At 37.9% G+C, this 12,003-nt stretch overlaps 1 protein-coding gene across 3 annotated transcripts in view; it reads right to left on the bottom strand.

Moving 5' to 3' along the window:
- The window catches only part of IKZF4 (IKAROS family zinc finger 4), a 62,425-nt gene that overhangs the window by 22,985 nt on the left and 27,437 nt on the right, over positions 1–12,003 (bottom strand). The window contains exons 2-4 of one of the 3 annotated variants that reach the window (XM_032209506.1): positions 8,819–8,873; positions 8,617–8,724; positions 1,099–1,244 (exon numbers count right to left, since the gene is read on the bottom strand). Coding sequence is in view for 1 of the 3 variants with exons in the window: in XM_032209503.1 (XP_032065394.1) it covers positions 8,819–8,858 (40 nt within the window). In the remaining 2 variants the exon portion in view is untranslated. The remainder of the gene's footprint in view (positions 1–1,098; positions 1,245–8,616; positions 8,725–8,818; positions 8,874–12,003) is intronic. The other 2 variants (XM_032209505.1, XM_032209503.1) reach the window with 2 other exon arrangements.

Here is a 12,003-nt window from a genome sequence, read left to right as displayed (position 1 = left end):
TTAATAATATGCTTTCTTTAAACCTTACATTAATTCTGGTGGCTTCTAAACATACTACTGAGGATGATAATATAAATGTATATATAGATAGCAATGTGGACAAGCTCCCTGCGGGTGCTTGCTAAGCATCTGGGACAGCATAATCCATCAAGATAACCCAGAAATTGCACTCCAAAGACGACCAAATTCCTCAACAACTTTTGCACATTCCAGTACCCCTTAAGTGTGTCCATTTCCTGGAAACCATTGAATATTTTGAACACTAGGTCAAATCTGGAGTGGTGAAACCTTTAAACAGAGAAACAGGTAATTACTTCTTCATCTGCATTCTTAACACTCACATTATTTAACATGGTCCAGGATTTTCTGGAAACATATAGTATTAGTTAGGTGAATCCAGGATTCATATTAGTACAACTAAGTATTTATGAATTTTTAAACATTTTGTCTCCTCCCTAGAATTCAGACTTTCGTACTCAGATGATAATCTCTCAATCATTGTCTAAACACCTTGATTCCTCAAAGGATTAAACAGAAAGGTGAGGGACATTTCCACCTATGTGTGCCCAGAAATAGTGGCATATTCCTAATAATGTTTTGAATCAGAAGTTAATGCAAAATAGCCAAAATAAACTATCTGGAATTTGAACTAAGAATTGTTCTCCCTAATCCCATCAAGTTACTTGAACCAAGGTATTTTCTGCCTCATGCCATAACATTCACTGTGAATTATGGTCCGAACTCTCCACAGGGATGGGAGGGGAGGGAAAGGGAGGAGATAAAAATGGGAATCTTTAACTGAGTCTTAGCAGTTCCTTTGATAAACAGAAACTGGCTGTATCTTGCTCTTTTTGTTGTTCCTTGTTCATCCATATCCAAAAGCCCGCAGATACATTTCCAAGCTGTCACTGTTCTCGTTGCACAGACATCAGGAATTCTACAGATCAATTTCTCTCTGCTTAAAGTGATTGGCTTCCTCCACTGTTTTGCATGGCATCAAAAACACCCTCTACCAACACTCCCCATGGCGCCAAGTGTAAATAAAAACAGAAGCAGCATGGAGTTATTCCAGACAGACACCCTCCCCGTTTAACTTACATTATTCTAGCTTGCTGAAGATACCCTGGAGTGTTATCACAGCCAACTCCTTGGAAACAGCAGTGGAATACAGGCTGTGAGTGTGTGTGGCTGCATCTCGGCAGTAGGGTGAACTCAGCCACTCACCTTCCAGGAAGAAGAGATTCCTGGAAGTGAGAGAAACGGCCGTCATTTTACAGTCAAGCAGCACTGTGAAAGCAGGAATCTATACGGCTGCAATCTCTGTCCCCTTGGGCTGAGACTAAGGTTCCTTCCCGCAGCGTTTTATGTCCTGTCTCCTAAATCAGCTTCTGGGTAGCATTCCTTAGGGTTTTTTTTTAAAAAAATCTTGACCAGACTAACTGAGGGTAACCACAACAACCCCCCCCCCAAAAAAAATCAGTTATCTGCTTGCCATCACTGTCATGAATGAGGTAAAGGAAAGATTGTGTCACTTTTAAAAGCTAAGAGTTTTAGCACACTATAAACTGAAATAAGGTCTCTCAGTGTTTCACTTGAGGAAAAATCTATTGGTAGTTCTTCAGACGTAATCCAGTAAGGCTTAAACACATCCCTGTGTTTTGGTCTCATTATCATGACAAAGCAGTAGCCAGACTAGCAGTGCATGATGAGAATGAATGGATAAATAAATACATAGAACATTCCCTGTTATAAATTGAAAGGGGAAATATCAAATAGGTGGAGTAAAAAAATTAAGAAAATTCTATTATTTTGGTCAGAAGTACTTATGGAGATAAGTTACTCTTCCGCCTTTAAAAAGAACCTTGAAAATAGTCCTAAATTTACTGGATGTGTCTTAAGAAAAATCCATTATGCTACTGAAATCTACACAAAAAAGATGTGTTTCCTTTTGCAACCTCTACTGAAAATTTATCAACTTTCTGAAAATAAAGTTTTTGGGTTTTTTAAAATTGGAAATATACATTACATTTTATCCCAATCTTTTTAAAAAGACCAATTCCGCCCCCCCAAAAAAGGATGACATGCGAGTGTTATGCAAATGTAATCAGTTTACATATTAAAAATAATTTAAAAGAAATATTTTAATTTTTTCAGTTATGTAAAAATGCACCAGCCATTATTTTCTTTGAAGGAATTTGTTCTTCTTGTGTATGAGAGAAGAGACATTTAACTCTTGTGAGATAACTGCTACCTTTATTTTTAATCTATGTTTTATTAGGAATAACATTAAAGATCTTTTGCCCAATTAATAAGGGATACTTTTTAAAATGGATCAGAGCAAGCAGTTAGAGTAGCTGATTTTAATCAATTTAAAATTCACCTTTAATTATTTCAGAACAAGCCTTTACTTCCTAAATTCTTATTAGCAGTAATGAGGAGAATTTGAAACAGAAAAAGTAATTTTAAATAATCCTCTAACTTTTCTAGACCCATTGTAGAACTGGCTGAATTTTCTATCCTTTCCAGTCTTTATTATTCCCATTGGAAGCTTAGAAGACCCATGGAGGAGGTTTGGTGTTGGCTCATATGAAAAGCTACATGGGAAAGAAGGAACGGAAATCCTTATGGTATAAGTGGAAGTCTGCTCTAATATTTAATACAGGATTTATTAACATTTAATTTAAATGTTCTTTGAATAGAAGGGGAAGACACACCAGAAATTTTTGTCCTGGAAATATTTTTCTTTAATGAGTCACCCACAATACTTGTCGTGGGAAGAATGTGAAAGAGGAGGGTTATACAATTTGCAATTTATAAACTTTTAAAAGGAAAATGGAAGGCCCAGAAAAGAGACAAACAGATAGGAGAAAAGATATGCTGCTTCCAATGCTAAGAACCAGGATGATGTTGCAAATTTTAGTGGTGACAGGACAGATGCCATGATTTGAATGATCTTTAAAATATTCCTAGCATTTGTAAAAGTATTGCTTTTAAAATAGAGAAAAATAAAAAAAACAAAGGAACAAAACACAAAAGTACATACATAATAAAATATAACATGCTTAAAATAACTGAAAAAATATGACAAAAAATAAACAATTGAAATATAGTATATGTCAATACAACAGCAAATAGTTGCTATTCTATAATTATCTAACACAAATATTATGCAAATACATTATACTGCCATCAAATCTTGATCTTGTTTTTAGGGGAGGCAGACTTATTTTATATACATTTCCATAGCAGTGGGGGGGGGGTATTTTTTTTTACTCCTTTTGAGATAGTATTCAACATTTTTTCTTGCCAGTGGAAATGCCTGGTTGAAAGTTTTTTCCATATTTTGCAAAAGTGCAGTTGAAAGGCCACAAACATTTACATCTTGGAATGGGAAAGATACGTCAAATAATTTCCTCCTTTGTTTTTCCCTTCTCACGTATTATAGCTTTCTTTACTGATCCCACATGACAGAGTAGTGTAACAAAAATAATACAGGAAGAAAACAATGGAAAAGGGCCCCCAAATAATTTGTAACATACTGGACTGCACATGTGTAATTGAGTTTAACCAAATTATAAGCCAAATAGGCAGACATCACTTCTTTACTAACTCATTAATATCAGCGTGTGCACAAGCCTTTAGCAACAGCAAACAGTAGTTCTTAAAGAATTCAATATTATACAAACACATTTGTTTACTAATTCCTATCTAGCAAACAAGCATTTATCACATTAAACCAGTAGGAATTAAAATATTTCCAGTTTCTTACAACAATCAATGAGTAAAAGCTTGGATAGCCTACATACAGCCTTTTAGAACTTTGTCCCCATGATCTATCTCCAGCAGATTTACCAAAATCTATTTTGCTGGAGAATATTATAAATCTAGCCTGCAGTAACTTAGATGGTTAGTCCACATTTTCAAATGAGTATTTCAAAATGCGGAGTACAGACAATTGCCGGGTTAAGAATGCTCGACCCTAAGTATGAACAGGGCTCCTGTTACAAAATGACGGATGGCTGACATATTACAGTGCCTAAAATGGCTGACTGGCAACATGATCTAACTCAAAATGGCAAATGGTGTTTTCCTGCCATGAACCAGCGAATTTCTGAAGCTGCGCAATGCTTCCATGAGAGTCACAAAGTAGTAAATGCATTTTAAATACGGTATTCAGTCCGTTTTCAATGGTTCATTAAACTGTGCAGCTTCAGTGGTCTGTAGGCTCAAGAAAGCACATCATCCGCCATTTTGAGACAGATTACTTTGCCCTCAGGATGGTGAGAGATTGAATTCCAGCCACTACTTCTTGAATTGGGTTTTCTTTGAGGAAAGTCTGTCTCCCCCATAATTCAGTTTTAAGGTATCTAAATATACTACTAAAACAACTAACACTCTACTATCTCTGTCTTTATAAACTTCAATAGGGCAAAACTGGAAGCTATAGGGCATTGATGGTGATTCTATAACATACATGTCAAAGGTGACAAACCACAAGCTTTTCAGTGATGCTCCAGTGTCCGGCCTTCACCAACACCCAACAGCAAATATTCTCAAAAGCACACCCCATCCTTTTGAGATTTTCGGATGCTTACAAAGGCTGCAGGAGAATGGAGTGTGTTCTCCATGGCCTCCAAAGCCTCAAAAAATCATTCACCCAGTTTTTCGAAGGCCATAGAGGCTATGGAAGTGCATTCTCTGAAGCTACTTCAAGAACAAAGACCTCAGGTAGGTTGCAGAGGGCTCCCAAAAGAAAGAGAATACCACCTGAAGTTTTGCGGTGTGCGGCAGATCCAGTGTGAGGCGGCCTTTGTGAGCGACAGTGATGACTCTAAGGCTGAAGACGAGGCCTGGGCCTCGACTTTAGGCCCAGACTTTCAAGTGCCGCTGTTCAGGTTGGCCTAGACTTGGGGGGGGGGGGACATAAAAATTTATTCTGTCTTTTGTTTGGAGGGGGGATTATGACACATCAGTAGAGGCAAGTTAGGCATTTTCCAAATTTTTGACAAGCTGAGCCCTAAATGTTCATCATTACTGGTCTAGTAATGGGTGAGCCCACTTTCTGTTTGTGAGGGAGAGGCCCTTGGGCACATGCCAGTGTGGGGAGTGTGGTGCAGATTTCCTCACAGTTCACAGCTATCTTTATGCACCCTCCACTCAGTAGGTGTCAAGTAATTCCATGGGTCATCCAAGGAAGAGATGGAGGAGTGATTTTCAAGCTCTGTCAGCTTTCCACAATAACCTCAATGGGGAAAGTGGCAGTTGCCCTCACTGGTTTTTTTTTGCCTGGTCATTTTGTTTTTCTATTTAGATAATAACTATCTCTGAAAGAATGATGCAAATGTCAGTGGTTGTCTCATAAAATGAAAAAGCTGTAAGTTTTAAATTTTAGGGGAAAAAATTCTTCTTGTTCATCTCTGATATGCAGAAGAACAGGTGCAGTAGCCTGTTCCAATTTCAGTATAAATTTGGGTTAAAAACAGGGTTAGGGAACAGAATCTTACCTGGGGAGTGCCTGTAGTCAGTATTTCATAAAACAGCCACACCTAATTGTTCACTTCTGCTCACAATTAGCCTACTAATTACCATGATTTGTGATCTACAGATTACTAATTTCTCATCATACTAACTTCATATTTTTAGACAGGTAACTAGGTAAGTAATTTACTGCATCTTTAACCACAAAACACAGACTTCATTTGGCAGCAATTCATTAAGGTAGCTCTCAAATATTCAGCTCTAAGGCACTACCACACATCTTCCAAAAGATTGCATATTCACAGCAGTACAGTAGTTCCTACTATAATTGGACTCATTCTTATTTTATATCAACAACTTTCACTGTAGACTATATGACATCAATTTAATTCTTTATGCTATTAGAAATTATTAATCCCCCAGTAACTTCAGCAGTAGACTTTATCTATAAAAATGTTTTCTACTTTGTGAATTTTTCTTCAATAAATTAGTGGGTTTGATTTTAAACTAATGTAATTTTTATATTAGACACTTTGCTAGTAATCAAAATCCTTGCTAACAGCACACATCTCTTACATCATGATTTTTTTTAAAAAAAACAGCTAACTCATTTTTCCAAAGGTTCTATTTGACCTATATTCCATATGTTATTTAAATCAACATTTTTTCTGCAAGTAATTCTGATTCTTTTATTCATAATTACTCTTCTATTATGCTTTTCTATCCAATCAAAATATATATGCTTTTTCCAAAGTCAATCTGTCCACACTTTAACAACCAAAGTATATTTTTTTCATTATATCAATGAGTTTATTATATTCATTTGTGTTCCTGGCACTATAACTGCTATATGAAGGGAAAGACTTTGGTCTATCTTATTCATCAGCTTGGCCAAGAAGTACTCTTATTATCTTCTCTACATTTAGCTAGTTTGGTACAGTGGCTAAGGTGCCAAGCTGGAAATCAGGGTGCCATGAATTCTAGTCCTCACTCAGGCATGAAAGGTATCTGGGAGACTTTGGGCCAGTCACTTTTTCTAAACACAACTCACATCTCAGGACTGTGATTTGGAATGGGATAATAAACAGCCAAGCTAATACTTTTACGCCAATGTGCACTTTGGAAGTTTCAGAACCTATCAAGGTATTACTGTAATCATAAAAAGGATTTCAGAGCCATTTACTCTATCAGGTCAAATACAGTTACATATTTAAAATTAAAATACACACAGAAGTAAAGTATTAGAATATTTTTATAACTTTAAAATTAGTATATTTATTTGCTCCACCTGTCTCAACTTTTATAATAATACTAGCAAGTTTATTTCCACCCTTTCCATCAGTAAAAAAAAGTTACTTCCAGTCCTCCATCTGTAAAATAAACAATTACATGCATAGCAGAAGTCAAATTAAATTGAATTCCCTTAACCCTTTATCTCCCAAGAACTGCAATTAATTTAAAAAGAGTTTACATTTAAATATAATACAAAGGAAGGGGGCAACCCTTCTAAAAGTTTTTAAATAGTGGGCTGTTATTAGCTCAAGAGGAGTCAAAGGGAATACCAGCTAGGAATGTTGTCTTTCTCCATTAATCAGCCACTTCATAGACTGCCTAGGACCTGCTAAGGGATAGGATCAAAAAGTATCTCAGGAGATTTAATAAGACAGATGGTTTAAAAAGGAGAGCAAATGGGTGTCCACACGCACGCACGTGTATACACATGCACACAGACATCCCATATTAACCCCAGAATAACAAAAAATGCAGCCAATGAACAAACTAACAACACAGAAAAATATTGTATTCCTGGAGAATAGATTGTGTTCAGAGAAAACTGTTTGCATCTGTCAGGTAATTATGGTGGACAAAGGTTTAATTTAAATTTTAGTGAATTGATTGTTCTCAGCTAATAAACACAGAGAAACCTATCATTTCTAGAACAGGAGATTGTCAGACAAACAACTAATTTAATTGCTTTGAATTAGTGGCCCAAGTTGCAAGTCTGCTATATTTCATAGCAAAAATATACGCCAAATTTGACAGTGGGTTGAGGACAAACTCCAGTATTTTTCCACATCTGCTCTTCTGAACACAATCACTGTGCAGTAGCCTAGTAAGACTACCTCACCAATCCCTTGCCCCTCCAATATTGGCACACTGCTTCAAACCAGAGCCAAGAAAAAGATGAGGCCTGAATGGAATCTTCTGAGTCTGATTGTGCCTTGGGGCACTGACCATAGTTTAACATGGGCATAGGAAGGAAAGGAAACAAACAGAAGAAAATATCTATAGCTCAGAATTAACTAAGGAATTAATTGATACTAAGTTTGGTTGTTTCCTTGCAGACATGTTGTTACCCAACTAGGATTGCTACCTGTTTGTTTACAATAGCTAGCCCTGCCAATTTTGGCAAAATATGAAGCTCTAATCAAGGAACTATCAAGGAGAAAGTCATACCTCCACCAAATCTGGCAGGGTAAGGTACTATATATAAACAAGCAGCAAACTCCACACTCACCCTGATGATGTGATCTAGTTGGGCAACAAAACATCTGCAAGCAAATGACCAAGCCCAGAGAGCACCAAAACCACCACAAGGAAGGCAATTTTCTAAGCTAGAGATTGTTACTATTTTTGTTCAATTGACTCTTTTAGTCTGATGAAACCTAAAGTCCCTTCCCCATAAGAATGCATTTAAATACATAAAATAAAACGTATAAATATAAACTGTGATACAAAGGAAACTAATTATGCTCAAATATGATTAAAATATTTTACAGAACAAATAAGCGTGTAATAAGAGTAATATATGTACAGTACTTTTATATTAATTCATTAAATCAAATACAAGATAAGCTAAATTTTAATTTTAAGTTAAAAAAAAATAAAGTTGTAATACTTTTCCCATCCAAGTTTATGGACCCCAAAAGTCTATTCACATAACCAGGTTGATCCTTGCTCTAGGATATTTGTGCTATTGAACTGAACCAACTTATAGTACCTGGCCTCCGTTATCAGTCATTTATTGGAGCAAGCACCACAAACTAAGGACAAAAAGGGTGGAGAAAAAAAAATATTCTCCCATATTTAGATTCCCAGATCTTCAAGAGAGCAACAAATGGAGGAATTAATTCCCACCTTATGTTGGGAAAGAAGTCATGAGGATCCTCAACCTTCAGTCATTTTGAATATTCTTGAATAAAAGAGCCGGAAGTAGAAGTTTAGTCTGATAAAAAGCTAGAAGTCCTGCAATGTATTTTTTAATAAAAAACAGAAATCAAGACAAAAGATCACATTAAAAATATCAATTTCAACCAGAAAAATGCAAACAATTCCATACCAGATATGTAAGATCGCCCATTGCAGTCTTCTATCTCCATCTTGAAGACACTTTGCTAAGAAAAAAAAAGAGAAAAACAGAGGTCTGTCAGAGCACCAGGCAAAATAAAACAGGAGCTGGTTGTTGTTTATTTGCAAGATAGCCCTCCCTCCTGGCTCAACTAGGGTGTCATATTATTTGAACATACAAGAGCTAACTAGATCATTTTAATTGCACTGAATTAAGATATATTTCCAGGTTACAACTGCAATGTTATCTGCAACTGGACATCAAACCACATTTCTAAAAAAATGAATATATTTCATGCGTAAACACAAACACAGTTGGAATCCAGAACTGTATTAACAGATGCCGACTTATAACCTGTTCATTCTCTTTCTCCAGTACACATGCACAAACACTTTTTTCTACTGGGAATAAAAAGCTATATCCATATCTGTATATTCACATATCAATAACTTGCATGTTTAATAAAAATGTACTAAATATTCCTCCATGTTGTCTCTTATTATGTCTGAAATTGGTTGCTCTCCATACAAGGAAGGAAACTGTCAAATAATATTAGCTCACAAAATAGAAACTGAATGCTCCTTTAAAAAGTTGCAAGGAAAAACTATCAATCTTATATGATGAGGCAATGCTGGGTTCAGTCTTCATTGATCAAGTGGCTACTGCTACCGTAATAGTAAATCCTTTAGTAGCAAGGTACAGTAACAATTGATGAATGGAAGATGGCAGCAGCGGCTATGGTGCAATGAGGTTTCAGAGGGAGTTGCGGGTTATAACATCTGCTGCTTAGTCCTGCTGAGAGCCTAGTCGCCGCCTGAAATAGGAGGGTAATTGAGGTTTTAGATAGGATTGCATCTAAGTGACCTCTCTTGTTCTGTGGATCTTGCCAGGTCAGGTGATAATACAGAGAAACTGGGAGAGATGAAGCAGATCAAATGACATCTAGAATACTACTCTAGGATGGAGGATTGCAAAGAAGGAATTCGACTGAGCACGGTTAAGAACTATTAAAGCCAATCTCATGGCAATTCATGTGGCGAAGGAGAAATACTTTACACAAATTGCATCTGCAGATAATCACTGGGTGGATCTCTTCAGGATAACCTGATTCATTCTGGGGAAGGAAGACTTGGAGGTCCACCTGCAGGAGTGCTAAAGAATTTGTTGATTTTTTGGTAGATAAAGTCATTTTAATTGTTCCCAGTTGGATGTTGACATGGACATTGGTCTGAGGGAGATGCCCAGGGCAGGTGCTTGCCCAGTTAGCAATAGCATTTAGATTTCTATACTGCTTCATAGTGCTTTACAGCCTTCTCGAAGCCGTTTACAGGGTCAGCATATTGCGCCCAACAATCCGGGTCCTCATTTTACTGACCCCGGAAAGATGGAAGGCTGAGTCAACCTTGAGCTAATGAGAATCGAACTCCTGGAGTGAGCAGTGAGTTATCCTGCAGTATTGCATTCTAACCAATGTGCCATCATGTTTTTTATCTAGGAATAGTTTGTTGGGAAACACCCACTCAGTCAGAAGGGAGGTCTCAAGGGCAGATTTAGCTTTGAATCCTTGCACAATTGCAAGGGATCCAGAACTGAGCCATCTCCTTACACATGTAGGTCTACTTGCTTGTGCCTGATACAGTTTGACTCTGTTGCTCCTCAGGAAGTGGACAGAATTCTTGGGAATGTGAGCTTAGGCCACCTGTGTTTTAGATCTGTGTCCCCCCAGCTGATAAAAGCTTCCTAGGAAATGATGTGTGGTTGGGTACTGGCAGTGGTTAATGCATTTCTGGAGGGATGGTACCCTTGCCCTTTAAGAAATTGTAGTTCTCCCTCTTCTTAAGAAACCATAGCTAGCGCTGATTAACAATTTTCATCCTGCCTCTAATCTTCCCTTCCTGGAGAAGGTTGTTGAGAAGGTGGCCGTGTGGCAATTCCAAAGGATCCCGAGGAAACAAATTATCTGGACCTCTTTCAGTCAGGATTCAGGCCTGAACATGGGATGAAAATGACATTGGCCACACTTTTTCATGATTTCTGGCAGGAGCAGGACAGGAGAAGTACATTTGTCTTTGCTTAACTAGACCTCTTGGCAGTTTTCAATACCATCAACTATAGTCTTCTTTTGAAATAGGTTTGGGGACTATTGGGAAGACTTAGACTGGTAGTGAGGAGGGATCAAGTGTGCAGCTAATCACTGCACAACCGCAAAAGGGCCAGGACCAGTCCATCCTAAATTCCTTGGAGCCTTATCTAATTGTTCCCAAGGGAGAGCTGCCGGACTGGGGAGATTCCATAGGCAGAACATAATAAATTAGTAGCTTGAACTCTACACATGTAGGTCTGGTTGTTGGCGTCTGACAGGGACTGGAAATAAGAGGCACAGCATTGTCCTGATTTACCTCCTTTCTTTGAGGTTGTTTCCAGTCAGTGTTGATCAGGAGAAAGAATGCTAACCCTTGGCCGCTGCTTTGCAGGGTCCTTCAAAAGTCAAGGATATTTCATACAACCAATCCCATTCTCCAGGTTCCAACTCCATGTGTGCAGCATTTTAATGTCTATTCCAAGCAACTTCAATGTAACAAAGGCAACGGGGGCAAGTCAAGCCTAAGGCACAGGAACAATATCAGCAGGATGACAGCCCCCATGACGCTCAGGGTTCAAAGCATGGCCAAGGCAAATGTGGTTTCAATGGATTCAAGGTACAACAAAGGCAACATGACTCCAGCAGGTTCAAGGCACAATGAAAGCAACTTGGTGTCAATGGGTTCAAGGCACAACAATGGCAATTTAACCTCAATGGGTTCAAGATATGACAATGACAATATGGTCTCATTGAGTTCAAGGCAACAAGCCAAGAGCATTCATAGGTAGTTATGAATGGTTGTCTCTGACAATCACAGGCTCCAAGCACAGAGGTAAATAGGCACCGACCAGTGTGCATCATTAGGAGGGTGCAAGGCTGCCTCCTCATGAGTAGCCTTGCTGACTTCCATTGCACCTAACTGTGCTCCATTCTGCGTGACCTGGGATCAGGTGGAGGTGGCAACATTCACCTTTCACCAAGTGCATTTTATCTTAGGCGGAAAACTATTCTGGGAAATTGTGGCTTTCACAATTTTTGAACATCAGAATGGAACAAAATATGCAAACTTTTCCTGAAGGAGTTTTCAGAATAT

The sequence above is a fragment of the Thamnophis elegans genome, chromosome 2 (assembly GCF_009769535.1).
Source record: "Thamnophis elegans isolate rThaEle1 chromosome 2, rThaEle1.pri, whole genome shotgun sequence".
In the NCBI taxonomy this organism is placed as follows: Eukaryota; Metazoa; Chordata; class Lepidosauria; order Squamata; family Colubridae; genus Thamnophis; species Thamnophis elegans.
The sequence above is the reverse complement of the archived record's forward strand: the minus strand, read 5'-3'. Positions and strand labels throughout refer to the sequence as shown.